The sequence below is a fragment of the Rhinolophus sinicus genome, chromosome 6 (genome assembly GCF_057876585.1).
Source record: "Rhinolophus sinicus isolate RSI-liver-muscle chromosome 6, RSI-T2T, whole genome shotgun sequence".
Taxonomy (NCBI): Eukaryota; Metazoa; Chordata; class Mammalia; order Chiroptera; family Rhinolophidae; genus Rhinolophus; species Rhinolophus sinicus.
In genome coordinates this window covers 66961418-66977844 of record NC_142506.1, presented here as the reverse complement: position 1 = coordinate 66977844, position 16427 = coordinate 66961418, and the positions used below count along the sequence as shown (strand labels likewise).

General features: G+C 39.4%; 1 protein-coding gene across 8 annotated transcripts in view; it reads right to left on the bottom strand.

Annotated features, from left to right (window-relative positions):
* LHX9 (LIM homeobox 9) overlaps positions 1 to 16427 on the bottom strand; it is a 129957-nt gene that overhangs the window by 99843 nt on the left and 13687 nt on the right. For 5 of the 8 annotated variants that reach the window (XM_019750804.3, XM_088799178.1, XM_088799179.1 and 2 more), the window contains 2 exons: positions 13883 to 14085; positions 10146 to 12655 (listed from right to left, as the gene is read on the bottom strand). In XM_019750804.3, the coding sequence (XP_019606363.1) occupies positions 12398 to 12655; positions 13883 to 14085 (461 nt within the window). In that variant the 3' untranslated portion in view covers positions 10146 to 12397. Of the gene's footprint in view, positions 1 to 8764; positions 9700 to 10145; positions 12656 to 13882; positions 14086 to 16427 lie in introns of those variants that run through there. The other 3 variants (XM_019750807.3, XM_019750806.3, XR_016021564.1) reach the window with 2 other exon arrangements.

Sequence of the window (16427 nt, the reverse complement as noted above, 5' to 3'; positions counted from 1 at the left end):
AAGCCACTGTGTCCCTTCTAGGGCTACCCGCATTCTAGCGGGGGGTCAACACCAAGCCCCATCCACCTCACCTAGGTGATGTGTACGTTCACTCTGAGCAGGAGGCAAAGAGGGATAGGACCCTGGAAAAGCTTTTCTGAAAATAAGGGGGAGGAATGGAGAACTCAACAGGCCACGAATCATCTGAAAATTCATTAGGCAACTGCATGAAAGTAGCCCTGTGGGACATGGTCCTGTCTAAAATGTCCATGGACACATTTGGTCCATGACGAAAGGTCCTTGGTCCTTTGTAGCAAGCCCTCCAGCTGAACCTAAGGATCAGGTAAGTTCTAGAAACAATGATTTAAGGCCACCTCTCTTTTCACCAATAATGGAACAGACCGACACTGTAACAGTGCCTTACTCAAGGTCACCCCTCCGTGTTGTCATGCTTACATGTCTCCCCCCTGGTTGACTGTCACGAGACCATCACTTTTGTTCCGCTCTACACATTTATCAAAATCTCGAACAGGATCTCAGGACAAGATCCAAGATTGTGGTTCCCAAACTCAGTGCCTAGGAGCCCCCAGACTCCACGGCAAGGTGGAGGGGGGTGGGCTGTGTCTGAAAGGCGTGGGGACACCATCGCGGATGCACAGCTCCACCTGCCTTTGCTCCTCCATAGAGAACAGCCTGGTTCTTATGTTTTCTAGACTCAGTTCTGTGGGAAAGTTCAGCAAGCAAGCTGTTGTTATTTAAAAGAAGAATCGGAGCGCATCTGATCTAAAACGTTCTCATCTGCAGATTGATCATCCTTGAAAAGTTCACCTATCTCAAAAAAAGAAATGCTTCAGAGCCTTACTTCTGTGTTCATTCAATGGTCATTAATTCTCGCTGCTAGGAACACCTATGTGTATTTAGCTAAAGGTCATATTTATTTTATTAATGTAAAGATGGCCAATTACTGGTCACCATTCATCTCCAGAAGTTCATGCTTACTAAGGACTCTGAGCATAGATTTGGTGGAGGGAATCAAAACCTGTTTTCTCCTGTGAAGACTACCAAAATCAACAATGGTGCTTGGAAAATAATAGGCTCTCTAAACACCAGCGCTGTGGCCTCTCGGGGCGACAGCAGCGTGCCACCTTCTCTAGCACAGCCATTCACCACGGTGATACAGCCTGCAAGAGCAGCAGAGCTGTGATGCCAAATTTTGATCAGCACGTAAAATTTATTTTTGCTCTGTCTTTATATACTGAGGAGGTCATGCTGTGGAGCCAGACACACTGGGATGTCAGCAGGAGGAGGTAAGTGGAGCTTCTCACTCATTTGGCACCAGAGAACTATTTCTGCGTATTTAAATGTGCAGTCTGCCTCATGAATATACAAGAAAGTCAGGGCAGGGCAGGACGCAATGTCACTCCAACCAAGGCTGAGAACTGAAGGACAGACAAGCGAGCCGGGCAACTGCTAAGTGCCTGCGTCATGCGTGGAAGCCATTAGGATTCGGTCGCCGTGATGGTGCCACCATCACTGGCAAGTGACTCAGGTTCCTTTGAGATTTTTCATTCCTTTCAACTATGTCTCCAAAACCGAAGACTGGTATGGGTGGGCCCTTAACAAAATGGGGAGAACCACGAAGGTGACACAACCAAAAGATTTAGGGTGAGGACATCAAGGTAGCAGGACTTGCCCCCGGCTGCTCTCCACATCGGAAATGTGCGATTATGAGGGGTGCATGCTGTGGGCTCCATTCTGGAGAGGTTACCTCCAAGAAGTCCTTTCTGGTCTCAAAGAAGGAAAGAAAGACAACCGAGTGCCGCTGGACCCACGTCTCTAACCTTTCCCTGACTTACATTATGAACAATTCTAAGTGCCAGCAGTGTAATGTTCTTGTACAGAAAGCTTCTCTTTCCCCTCCAGTTCAGGGCCAAACATCTTCTTCCATCTACCCTATCGACTAATCTATGAGAGTTACTGCTTCACAGGCCAATTTTTTAAAATGCTTCCAGAACAATTGCTATTTTCCTAGCACCTTTAGAAAGACAAGGAAAGGGTAAGACTCCACCCCTTTGCTCAAAAAAGGTATAAGATTTGAGGGCGATATAGGAAATAACTGGCTGGGATGTGTATATAATAAGGCCTAATATTACTCATGTCAAATGTTTGGGACATAGGGGGAAAGTTACAAAGGGGTTGGAAAGGAACATATCTATTAAGACCATTTTCATGGAGAAACAATTAGAATAATTCAAAGCCATGGTAGTTTAGATATTTACATCAATTACCATTCATTGAGTGCTTATTATTTCCCGGTACCACACTATGAGCTTTAACAAAATTATTGTAATTTTGTAAACAAGAATAGCAGGACTGGAAAAGAACTTGGGAAAAATGCATATAGATCCCATACGATGGTTTGGGGATTGTAGATGATTTTATTTCTCCTGAAAATCTTTCTTTACCAGTTTTATATATGCAATGGGTAATGAAGAAAAAAGAATTGATAAGATTTAGGCAGATAAGAAGTACTACAACTTTTTTATAATTAGAGATGGCACTGTGTGCAAAACAGCATGGCAGTGAGAATACAACCTGTGTGACAGACAGTGAAGGGTTCGTTCTGGGAAGGAGTGAAACACAAACTGGAAAAGTAAGAACAAGTCACATTGTGAAGAACCTTGACTGTCTGAGGAGTTTATGTTTAATCATCTCTACAATGGGACTCCTTAACACTCCTGAAGAAGAGACGTTGCTGAAAGCTCGCGTTTACGAAGATTACCGTGGTGGCATATAGGAAGGAAGTCAGGTCTGGGAGTCCCAAGCCCAGGACTGTTCCCCTTCTTCCCAAACCTGTCACAGGTAGTTGGAGGCCGCCTGTTCCCCTACTTGTCAGATTCCTGCACTAAACTCTTCCTAAGGACCTGGGGCACAGCCGGGGTGGGGGGTGTCCCCCTGAAAACCAAAACTGTCTTGGAAAGAGAAGATTTTACCTTCACAAGTCAAGCGGCGCTTTTATTTCCTTCTGTTGTGTATCCCAACTGTTTTATTATGAAATTAATATTTAAAAACTGGAAGTAAAATGAACCAAAAGCACAAATGGTTCCCGAGTTACGGTTTTTCAACTTTATGGCGGTGAGAAAGCAATACGCGTTCAATAGAAATCTTACGCTGCATTTTGAATTTTGATCTTTTCCAGGCAGCTGCCAGGCAGCCACACGATCACCAGGTTAACGACCGATACTGTACAGTGTAATATTAGATGCATTTTCGACTTACTGGTATTTTCAAATTACGACCGGCTTGTGGGGCGCGCGGCTCATCTGTCTATTCTATTCCAATTACACATGCACTGAGAAAGCTCCCTCCATCTCCAAATACATGACAACGAGGCTGTATTTCAGCCCCATAGACAATGCTCACCGTCTTCTAGATCAGGATTCCACATGGGTAAGAATGGTATTTCATATGATTAAATGTAATAGTTTTGAGATTTCTCACCCTGGGCTCTCCTCTTACAGGGGATGAGGACACAGGGATGGGGAAAGCAAAACAAACTCTGAAACAACTCTTATGCCCACCTACGGAGAATATCTTCCCACACGTTCCGAAAACCTACCTCTAGTCCTAGCGGTAGCAATCATGGCCCAAAAGAAGGGAACCAAGAGAGTTGATCAAAGACGTGGGATACAGAAAGAATCAACAGGGTTTGGTGACAGTGATGCACAATACTTTATTTTAAGGAGAAGGCAGTGGGGAAATTGATGACTCCCCGTCTTAGTGACTGGGAGAAGCAGTATCATTAGCAGAAATGAAAAAGTCCAGAAGTAAAGCTTGCTGGAAGGAAAAAACTGAGTTCAATCTCTCTGATGCTGCACTTCACCTAATGGAACAGTCAGGTGGAAATACCCCAAAAAATACGTCTGGAGCCATCACTCAGAAGCTGTGCCTTGAAGAAAGAATGACCATTCCCAGAGAAGCTGGAGAGGGAGGCCACAGCTGTGCAGAGCGTGGCAAGTGCCCACCAAGAAGTCGTTTTAAAGAGAAGTGAGCAAGAAGGGGCAGCAGATCTGGCAGAAAAGCCAATGCCCCGATCTGGGGAACGACAAGGTCACTGCTCACTTGAAGGGCAGTGGTGTGGACCGTGTGATGGGAATGGCACTGAGATGAAAGGGGACTCTGGAGGGATGGCGTGAGTGGCCCACAAGCAAAAGAGCAGCTGTGAGCGTTTGTAAACAACTCCATGAAGCAGTCACCATCAGTGTTTTGTAATTGTCATCTTTCTAAGTGGAATGGAAGTTGCACTAACACAAGACAGCAGCAATGAGTCAGGGGCATTTAGCATGGCCGTATTAGTGCAATGACATTCTTTCAGCAGTGGTTTAAAAAGAAAATCTGCAGAGACTAAACTGAAACTCTCGTTATCCACATTTTTCTGAGGAGAGTCCACAGTGGTTTCTGAACTAGAAACAATACACATCTGTCTGGGAGCTTTCTGTTTCCCTTGCAAAAAATAAAGGTGCGGGGGGTGGGGGGTGGGGGCTTGAACCCTTTGAACCAGACAATCCAGTAAGGCTCTTTCCAGAACACAGAATGTGTCCGTAAGTTTGTCCACATTGGAGTCAAAACCAAAGCAAAGCCCCTGGTGATTATTTTTGTTGGAGATACGTTCCAATGAAAGGCACTCTAGAAAAATGGAAAAAGCAGAGCTGATACCCAAAGCTATACAATCCAACACATAATACCGTGTTTCCCGAAAATAAGACCTAGCCGGACAATCAGCTCTAATGCGCCTTTTGCTCCCAAAGACGCATTAGAGCTGATTGTCCGGCTAGGTCTTATTTTCGGGGAAACATGGTAGTTAGGTCTCCAGGCTCCTGAAGTTCGACAGTGATGAAAGAAAGGTTCCTCTCAGGAGCCCCAGAACCAGCTGTCTGCTCCATAGCCTGCATTCACTTTGCACGCTGAGGTTACACACTCGTGGGTGGATACGTTCATACCTCATGTGCGCCCCTGAGCTCATGCAGGCTCAGCCACCTTCTAATCATAATGCTCAACTGAAACCGAAATGTCCTCTTTACACTGTAAAAGAACCTTCCCCCCACCCCCAACGTGCCTCCTGTAACAGAAGGCACATGAGGAAACCATCCATTTCAACAAAATTGGCCCTTTTTGTTGTGGTGGTGGTGGTTTGTGCTGAAATGTAAGCAGCATTAGTCAAACATTGTCTATGAAAAGTTCAAAACAGCAGCATGATTCCAGGAACATGCAAAGTTAGGAGGAAAGCCCCATGAAAACCGTAACCTACACAAACCTAGAAAGACGCCTGAGAAGGTTCCGGGAACGTAGCTTCATGTTAGGCTAACAAAAAGCAGGCCTATTACAATCTCTCCAACTGAAGGGAATGCTTTTATTTTGCCTTTTTGTTTTCCTTTTAGTTAAAAATTGGTTTAAAAGAGATGAGCCTCCACACGCTGGCTCATGATGCTTCAGAAAGAAACTGAATAAAGAACTGTACTGAACCCTTGGAAATATAAAGATCTCCTTCGTCATTAAAATAGCCAGGAGACCTCAGATTTGCACTGAAATAATAAAGCAACTATGTAATTGTACTTATAAAACAAGCTGTCTCAAATTTTATCACAGAAAAATACCGCCGTTTAATTATTTACATCATACCATTTGGAGGTTTTCATAGCTCTTTAAAATTCCCATAGAATATCTACGTCAATTCAGTAACATGCTCCCAATATTATATTTAATGTAAGTTTCCACTATATGTCTCTTCTGAAAAACCTCTCTGTTTGTGGAAGTCAAACAGCTTAGGCTGCTTGAAATGGTGAAATACCTTTGTGCTTTTCAAAAAATCACATTTCATAAAGGGCATTTATTCTATAGAATTCAAGTTTACTGAATAATAAACATAACTTTAAGTGATGCAAGCTGTCAAAATGCTTGAATGTCAAAGTGAAAGCAGCGAGCCCTTCATGATTTGTGCTGCTTCGGAAGACGAAAAAAAGCAGAATGAGAGTGATTAAGTAAAAGCAACCTCACCTTTGAATTTCTTCATCTTTGTGCATTTGTCATAAATAACAATTTAAATATCCCTTGAGGTTAATATTTTCTGGTTCAGTGGGAAAGTACAGAAAAATAATTAAGATATTCATACATAATATGAGGCAATGGAGACTGGAACATCTCATCTGTAGCAAATTTTATTTTCAAATAACCATAAAAGGTACCCAGTGACTCTTCAGATTAATTTATGAGATCATGCAAGACGTAAACAGGAAGTTCCAAAGGAAAAGAAATCATCCCTGACAATCCTAATATGTGAGGGAAAAATACACAGAAATGCACACCTGGAATTTTCTACATATGGCTAATACCTGGACTTTTACTCCTTCCTACTTTTTGTTATTTCAACACAAGATAAGCATAGTGCAAAGAAGCCAAAAATAATAATCCAAGGCCAGAAAAAGGTATCGGTGTGATGCATAAGGGAAGGCTTACTACATTAATATTCACAAAGAAATGTTCGAAGTAGAGAGTGATGTTAGATAAAAGTATCTATTTTTAACACAGGTTAAAAGAAATGTAGTTGTGATTATATTGCTACTTAGATCATAATCAGACTTTCCTTGAGTACCATGCAGTTCTGAACTTTTTTTTTTTTTTTTTTTTTTTTTTTGCGATGGAAACAGGTAAAATGAAATGGAAATCTCCCCAGAGGGCATTCAAGATAACATATTAACTTAGAATTATAATATATTTTGAAAATAAGGTCAATGGCAATATTATTCTGAAAAACAATGTTATAAGGGCAGAGCAGGTATGATAAAAAATGTTCCAAAATCAATTGTACACCATCAAGAAAATAACTTCCTATTTTTGACATTGGCTGTAAAGCAAAGGACTGTGACTTTACACCGGAGGGCTTTTACTTATTGAATATTCAGAGTCAGTTCCCGATTACTGAAAACACAAAAGAGATCCAAAGGCCAACTCAGGGTTTATCTGTAAGTATGGTTTCGAAGAAAATGCACAGCCATTTCTTCAATGTGGACTAAGTCCCAATGTCCTTATTTATATTTAACCCTGATATCTAGAGACCATGAAACGTAAAAGTGTTGAATCACCTCAAGTCCACAAACTCTCTGCAAGTAAAGCTAGCTTTGTTTATAACATAGTTGAAAATTAAACAGCAACACTCCATACACAATTCGGTGTTTATATTCATCTTTTCTAACAGTGTTATCCCTGGTATTCTCCTTCAGAGCCTAGAACGCTATGACTGCAAATTTCCATTCCAGCATGTCCCAATTCTAATGCTTTCCACCATGATACCTCTTGCAAGCACACTGTAACAGAATGAAAGCATACTTATACGTGGCTTAATAAAACGCTTTGACTCCCAAGAAAGGTTATTGTAAAAGGATGTACAGTGGATTCTCCCGGGGTTTTGTTAAATAAAGCTATCTTTTTTTTAGGTGATGAAAAAATCACCGAGGTCTCCAAAGTGTTTACTGTGGGTACTGTATTAGGGGGTTTGATCCTTATTTGAGGTATGAAAAAGCCTACCCACTCTGTCAGTCAGCATTAAGGTGGCTACACAACCAAAGCTCACAGATACTAAATCGAAGTCAAGTTTTTTTTGCCCAAGATCAATTGGCCAGGAGTTAGACTAACCCGGGCATCCAGGACGTAGAAGCTATGAAAATTTAGTGCCCTGCTTCCTACTAAGACGTCCACACCTTTCTCTTCCCTGCCGGATAAGAGTGCATCATGGGGGAGCCTGACACCTTCCAACCCTGCATCACATCGTCTTTTCTCTTCCACTCACATAACGAGCGCTCCTTTTGCTTTTTAAAAATGTGCCTCTTTCAAATTCATAGCATTTTTTTTTCAATGTCTAATTTCAGTTATGTTCATTCCCTCTTTGGTCTCTTCGCGCATGTCACATACCAGACAAATATTTACGGGTCTGCCAAACCAGGCCAGGTTCCAAAATATTTCTAAACAAAACTGTCACAGGTAACAGCGTGGGAAAGGAGGCAAAGCTGGAGGATAAGGGATTGGAATCAAGTGGCTGGAAATGCATTGGAAAAGCTACTTAAGTTGCTATCGAATGGATGTGGTTTCACTGAGGCATAAACATTCAATTTATTGACACAACCAACATGTTTCACGATCACTCAAAACAGTCTCCTTGTCATGGTGCATTGCTTTTTTTCATTAGTGAGTTGCTCTCTCTTTTTAACTGTTTTTCTCATTTTTTAGTATTCAGGAAGTGAAAGCATTTAAGAAAACATTCAAAATTCTGAGAATACATGTAAGTGAAATATTTAATGTCTGTCATTCATAAAAGTTACATCATTTACATAGGGTTTATTTGTATATAATAAAAATTTCATCATAATGAAAAATTTTCTGGAAAGTTATATGTTAATTTGCTTAACATATGCTTTGGATATACAGCTAAATAGGAACCATTAAAAAATTCTTTCTTCAAATATTCCCTGCAACAATTAAAAAACCTCATTCCTACATACATTTTTCTTTCCACTTGCTCCTTTGTTTTTAATATCATATGTCACTAGAACTATGCCAAGACTGGAGCTTCTCATAGTTCAGAATATACTTGTATATTTCAATAAATTTGCTCATTGCATAGCAAACATGTAAACTGACAGAGGATCTATAAATTTTACCCTAATAATCTAAAAAAGTTGCTGAAATTTTACATGATAGTTTATACTGAGGTTTAGTTTTGTTGTAATTTGGGTTTTCTTTGTGTTTTTTTTTTTTTTTTGTCTTTGTTTTTTTTAATACACATGTCAATTGACACAATAAGAAGTCATGAAAAGTTAAAAACCAAGTATTTGTATCCTAGACTACCAGAATTTAACCTCAAGATATTGTTTGACTTTTCTCCTAAGTATAACAAGTCGGAAAGGTATGATGCTGCCTCTTAAGACAGTGTTCAAAATTAATTTCAACAGTGTGTGTTTAACATAAAGTTAACTATGTTCGCATCAAATAAAATGTTTATTAATGAAAGCTATTTATCATACAAGAAACAGCAAAGAGAAGTCATCATACAGAGATGTACACTAGAGGTGACAGATGTAAAAGTGCATGCAGAGATTTCTGTTTAAAAAGGAAGGAATAAACAATAATACTAAAATTACTGGGGTTTGATCCCTATACTCTTAAGTGAGTGATCATTTTCTCTGAATTTACAATTGGAAAATGCCGTTAACAGATAGGACTAATACACATTAGCAAGCAGGTGAAATGAAGGTTTTGGGCTTTCTAACTACTGTGCTTGACAAATGTGTGGAATTTTTTTATTTCAATAATAATTTGCTTCAGATATGGGGTGGGCGTATTACTGCCAGGTTGCTCTGGTTTATACATGGTTTATCTAATTTTGTTTTAAACCACATCACTTTATGTCCCCATTTGTGTTAGATACCCATAAAGAACAGAATTTTTGTTAACATCCAGTAAATGACATTTAAGTCTCTCTCTCTCGCTTGCTTTTTTTTTTTTTTTTTTTGGCTCAATAGATTTTAAAATGTATGATTATCATAACCTAATATTGTCTTTGTCTTCACTGCAGTGGATTTCCGATCAAACTTTTCCCCTTCTTTTAATACTTTAGGGAATTTTCAAACGTCGGGATGTTTGGCTGTAATGCCCCAAGATTTGTTCTCCCTGAAAAAAATCATAGTGACAATTTATTAACTACAGAGCAACTTGGCTTTTAGGGGTCTGCAATTTCTATTTAGATTTACAAATATCCATTGGTGCTTAATAGACCTAAATCTTAAGCATATTTAAGATTTCTTTTCATGCAATTACTTTATCTGCTAGTTATCTTTTTTTTTTTTAATTCTAAAAATTGGGCTGAGTCAAATCACTGGGGCATTACTTTTATTATAAGAAAATATATTCAAAGGCAATTCTAAGTTGAATTACATTGCATGTGCACTGGTGTGTACATTTAAAATGAATCAGAAGTTTGGAAATCTCAAAACTATTGGTATGTTTGAATAGTTAAAATCTTGTTGTATTACTATTTTAATAGATTTTACATATAGATATTGGAAACGCACTAGTCCAGTTAAACCTTAAACAAAACTGATGGGAAATAAAACTCCTTAGATTCAAAATGGTTTATTCACACAAATTTAATAGGATATATCACAATTGTTTGGTCCATAAATATTTAGGGGAAATAGTTTCTATACAATGCATTTATCAATAAACAAAGAAACATGGACAATTTTGCTAGACCACTTACTGTACTATAAACACGAAGCTCAATATATAAGATTATTGGATTTATCAACTATATTTGAAAGGGTGCACAACTGCTTTCTATGACATGTTTGTCCCCTCTAACAGGATACACCATAAAAAGAGTTTCAGAAATAAGAGGTAAAACAGTACAAAACTAGTGAGGTGTCAAAAGGGCTTCAAACAGTTAATTTAACAAACAACACATATATCCTGATTTTTCACAAACTTACTTCCAAGTTCTATCATAAGGCACATAGGAGAACTGAGTTATAATTAGTCTACTTAATAAAGTAGACCTATAGTACCATATATTGTTCTGTCAAAGAACAAAATTTATAAGTATCAATATTTTACCTGTAAAAGTGTATTAATAAGATCTCAGCCTTACCAAGGTTGTTTGGTCTGGTTAGTGGTAAATGCCCAAAATGTAATAGAAATATGAAAAGTCAAGATTTAAGCTCCATATAAGATGATAACCACACTTGCTAAATATATAATGGCAATCACACCTTTCTTCTGTTACAGTGTTAACTTATCTTCCATCATCTTTGTTTTTAAAAAATAAGCTACTTTCTGTGCTAGTTTTCTAAAGACCCTGAGCAAAAGTTACAATAATGCACTTTAACGTGGGCAGTGAAGTGTCATATGTGACCACACATTTCTACAGCCAGAAGGACACCTTTAAAATCTATTAAATAGCCACTTCGACCTCCAGAGGAAATTTAAGGGGTCCAAAAAGTGGGGAATATGTGCAAAATTATTCTTAACAATCCACTAAAGCAAGACATATATCTTGACTTCTTTTTTTATTTTATTTTATTTTTTTTTAGGAAATCCACAATCTAATTGGTATTTAAACTACAACAGAAGCATATAGATGAACATTCACCACTGCCCAGACCAATTAAGATTTTAGCTTAAATTAAAAGAAAATAAAATGCTACTGTAAACTAGGAAATAGATTCAGATCAGCATCCACAAGGCTTCTGAGTTTATCTACAATAAAAGACTAATAACTTCAAATCTCTGGTGTCAGAAAAGTTTTTTCTGACAAATATATCAACCTGTGCCAAAGTAAAATAAAAGCAAAACAAAACCAAAGAATTCTCATTGTTGGTATGAGACTACTAAGTTGTTGTTTTTTTAACATTATTCATATAGAATGCCAGATACAATATCATGGTACAGCTAAGCCAATTAATAGAGCTTTTAATTAAATTATACTGATTTTTTTTTGACTTCTTAAAAAATTATATTTTACTTATTTCCATTTTCCCGGGGGAAAAAACTAATTTAGAAAGAATGGTTTTACAACTATCATTTTTAGCTTTAGATGGTTCAAAGTATAGAATTTCAAATTCTATTTGGAATTTCAAGGATACACAGGGAGTTCAAGTATTTTTGAAATGTTGACAAGCAAATAACTAACAAAAATTTTGTTGGGATGTACGTCCCTAAGAGAAGGAAAAATCACATTCCTAGAATAGATTTCCTACCTAATTAATCTTTCATATTTTGAGTTGCTACAGTTAGTGCTTTTATTTAATCATATCCCTCATTTGTAAGAGAAAGGAGTAATCAAAACAGTTTTTCAGTTTTAAAATTAAAAAATGTGAAGTTTTCAGAATTTCGTAAGTACCCATACAATTGCAATATTTAAAAAATAATGGTTTAATTATCTGATACTTTATTACCATAATCATTTAACTAGGAATATGATTATTTACCCATCAAAAATGCCAATTTTTTTTTTCCTTTGAGTGAGATTCTGGAAATAAGTAACATACAATTTTAAGAGGCACTTAGAATGATTCAAAAACTCCCCTTACCGACTGAAAGAGCTAATTAATTTTTTTTTAAATCCAAATACACTTTGTAGACAAAAAAAAAAAAAAAAAGAAAGAAAAGGAAAAACACTTTGTAAAGGAGACAATACTGTAAACTCATTTGCCAGTGGCTGCAGATGCTACACACCAAGCTGTTGTTTTTATTTCCCAAATATCTTGTGGGTGAGGAGGGGGGGGAAAAGTCTTGTAAATAATAAAATAATAATAATTAGAATAAGAATAAAAAGAAGAGAAAGAATTAAAAAATAAAAAAACAACCAATGTTAGAAAAGGTTCGTTAAGGTAGTTTGTGAGGGGCTCCCAGATTCGTGGCTGTCCGTGTTAGAGGTGATGGAGGTCACTACAGTGATAGAGGGATTGGGCAGCTCTGTTAAAGTGGTCGCTGTGCCGGGTGGGCTGAGAGCTCCGCTGTCTGCTGAGGGCGGGGCCGGAAGCGACGGGCCATCAGCTTTATCAACACCCCCATTCTCCTGCCGCAAAAGGTTCCTTCTGAATTTGGCTCGGGCGTTTTGGAACCAAACCTGCAAACCAATCCCAATGGATTTCTTTACCGATGTTTATTTTTAGAGTCCTTTTTTTTTTTTTCCTCTTTCTTTCCTCTTTTTTTTTTTTTTTTTTTTCTTTTTCCTTGTGTTGAATATGTGTTTCTCTTTTTAAATATAATTGTTTCTTTTTCTTGGGAGAGAAGGGCTTGCTTTTTTTTTTTTGGCTTTTTTTTTTTTTTAAGAACAGAGTCAGTCAATATAGTCAATATAGATATTGTCTCAACTGCACATATTCCCCTCCCCCCAGCATTAACAAGTGCCACTTGGGACAACTGACGGGTAAGTGGAGATACCATGAAAACGAAGGCACAGAGACAGAGGGCGTAAAGTTCACCCTGACCCATCCACCCTACTCCTTTGAGAATGGGGAGAGGGTAGGGTCATTGAAAGCGTCTCAGAGTGGGCCTCACTCATATGAAATGAACATCATTGAAAACAGAATTCAGGCTATTCTTGAGTCTGACACACAGCAGGTCTATTTGGCATAAGACCTCCAGGGTCACCAGATGCCAAGCAACCCAAAATTGGTTGGCAGAATTTAAAATGCCCGCTATTTGTCACGGAGACATGGAAGCGGGTCACAGGTGACCCACAGCAATGCGCCACAATTCCATTAGTTCTATGTTCTTACCATGCCGAGCTTAGGAAAACAACTGGACAGTAGATCTAACTCCCAGTATTTAGTTTTTAAATATGGTTCCTTAGCATGGGGAACTATATCTGCTCCAATTGGTTGCTGAGACACTACTCAGACTTGTGGCTTTTCTGGAGTTGTTAAAAAATCGGGGTTGACCTGAAGTTGCAAGGTCATAACATGTGAGTGAAGCTGCCAAGAGTTTGCTGATAACACAGCCCTGGAAGTTCCCCCATGAGTCTATGCCTACCATGACAGAAATCATTAAAGCCACAGCTTGTGCAAATGACATCACTGGCCTTTGCAGAGCAGTGAGGGAAACTGCTGGCTTTGATGGACCCCTCTCTCCATCCGTAGGGGGAACGTGGCTGCATCTTTAAAGACCTGGGTCTCTCTTGGGACACCCTCCTGGAAGCCCCTGCAAAACCTCCGTATACCCTCTAGCAGGATAGCTCAGGTAAACTAATGATAAGCAGTAGAGGAAATACCTGTATCGCTCTAAACAGGGAAGAGAACTGTTTTCACTGGGAAGGGAGATGTGCGCACAGCCGATGCCGGAGCCTTCTTACCTGCAAAACTCTTTTGGTCAGGCCTGTTTTCTGAGCAAGCTGCTTGAGATCCTTGGCGTCCGGGTTGTGGTTGATGGCAAAGTAGGATTTCATGGTCCGCAGCTGGTGGTGCTTGAAGGAGGTGCGCATTCGCTTGGTCTTCTGGGAGGGCGGGTAAGGCTGCTGGTCCCGGTCCAGGTGGTCCGACTCGTTCTCATTGCAACCTGTGGCGATAACAGTGAACAAACAAGGGCTCAGTGGGAACTCTCGCGTTGGCTGAAATGATGGCAGGCTGTAGGGTGATGCTATGGGGAAAAGGCTGTCAACGCAGTTAGGACAGGTATCCAGGCAAGAGACAGAGCTCAATTGCCCAAGTCAGCCAAAGTAACCTGTTGAGGGGGACACAACCAAAGCGTACGTCAGAGAAAAATATTAGATGCTAATGGTTGCTAGACAAACCTGAGATGAATAAGCCAGTAAGTGTGGGAGTGAGAGAAATCTCCACAGGTGAAAGGAAATACTCCTTTTCAGATGTAATTTATGTACACCAGCATACCACCCCTGCACAGGTAGGCAGGTTTTAGAGACTCCACGTTTTGTGTGTATTTGTGAAATCAGACATACTGTCCAAAAGCACTGCTTTCTGTCATGAGGGATATGCAAGCAAATTATTTCAGTTCTCTCAAATCTGAGGGTTTCTGAGAGCCCACCAAGTATAGAAGAAACCATGTCAGTTCCAGTTCGTAGCCTTTTCTGACATTCCTCAAGCCTTCTTGATCAGGAAAAATGTTAGAAAGTGGCTGGGGAAGGGGAAAAAGTTCCCCAATAAAAATCTGTAGATTCTTCTGTAATCATACGAATATTCTTTTTGAGGGCTTTAGCTATAACTGGGCTAATTCTATAGGGCTATACCAGGAAGAGAAGAGTTTTCCTTGGAGTGATTTTAATAAGTATTTCTGGACCGTAACGAGCTCTGACTCCCTTCACGCGGTTCATGCCTGAAGTGCTCCCCACAGCTCACAGTTCAGAGACACTGAGGACGCTTATTTCTAGACTCAGATCCTGGCCCTTTTTGCTGGGAGGTGTGTGGTTGGGGTTTGAACTGTGCCCCTGGCTGGCCTGCTATAAGGAGGTGTCATCTTCTCTCCCCTTGCAAAGCCCTCCTCAGCACTGAGAGCAACACAGCCCAGCCTTTGAAACCAGCTTGAAGGTCATTATCCCCAGGATGTAAAGCTGTGCATTTAAAAGGTCATTTTCATACTGGCTCTGCATAGTAAATATGATTACGGAATGAAAACATTTGGCTAAATATTTACTGATTCGGTCAACTTCGCAACTTAAAGGGCATGGCAATTTTTTTTTCTGTAAATCTTAGATCAGTATTTATCTGATGTATATTCAGATCTGGTCATTCCACATTCGGGTGCATTTTAACATAATATTTAACATCAGTGGGGGTGGGGAGGTCCGGGGGAGAGGGAAGAAACCTGACTCCTGAAGAAAGGAAAGTGAGGTATCTCTTAATATTAGCTCTTCCATTCTGCTTGGTAAAATATTATTTGCCTGCTATGCTCTGGTTAGAACACCTTTTTTAAAAAATATTTTCAGTAAATCAGCATATATACAGAAACTCAGTAGCTTTATAATCATTAATCAAGAGGTCAGCCACATCACAAAATCCATTTTACCACAAATTCTCCCTCATGTAACAAGGAGAACTGATGGTCTCCTTTGTTCATAATTCCATTAAGATACAGAGGTGGGGGGCACATAAGACAACAGAGCAGGTCCATTCACTGAGGGAAAGAGGACAATCTATTCACCTGCGAGTCTCCCAGGTCAAGCATGGGGCCGGGAGCCCCATGGGCACTCAATCAAGGTTTTGCATCTTTGGTCATTGATAAAATCGTGAGTGACTCTTAGTGCAAAATCAAATCAACTTGACATGGACTTTCAGTTCGACACATACACCCAAATGTTATGTTACCCAGCCAGGGTAACATATGCCCAGAGATACGAGAGAGAATATACTTTACATTTGATCCTATTCCAGCCCAGTGGGGATACGTCAAGTTCAAATGTCATACAGAATTGTACATTCCTATCCTCAGATAGATGAAATCGCATCTTACCACCTACTATAAAACTATACTTATCTCCAGTAAACTGAGCTATATTTCACAGTCAGATTATAAATGTACCCACAACAAAACGGTCAGCGAGGCACACCTAGCCACTGCAGGCTTCATCACATAAGATTTCATTCCTAGCATATGTAACACGTAACTTTTCCTGAACAGCACATTAAATGGAATATTATTGCACTTGGGATAGAAGACTTAACTTGGTGTTTAGCCATCCTCCCTCCCTGAAACAATATTTCTTAAGAAATGAGTATGATTTCTAACAGAACTACATACTCATTAGCCTTTAAAATGAAGTTTGTGAAAAATAACTACGGAAAGGTTTTGATAAAATCATTTCTCTGAAAATGTATTCTATGTTCATGGCTGCTGATTCAAAACTCAGCAGAGAATTTTAGTGCATGAAACACAGCGATGGGACC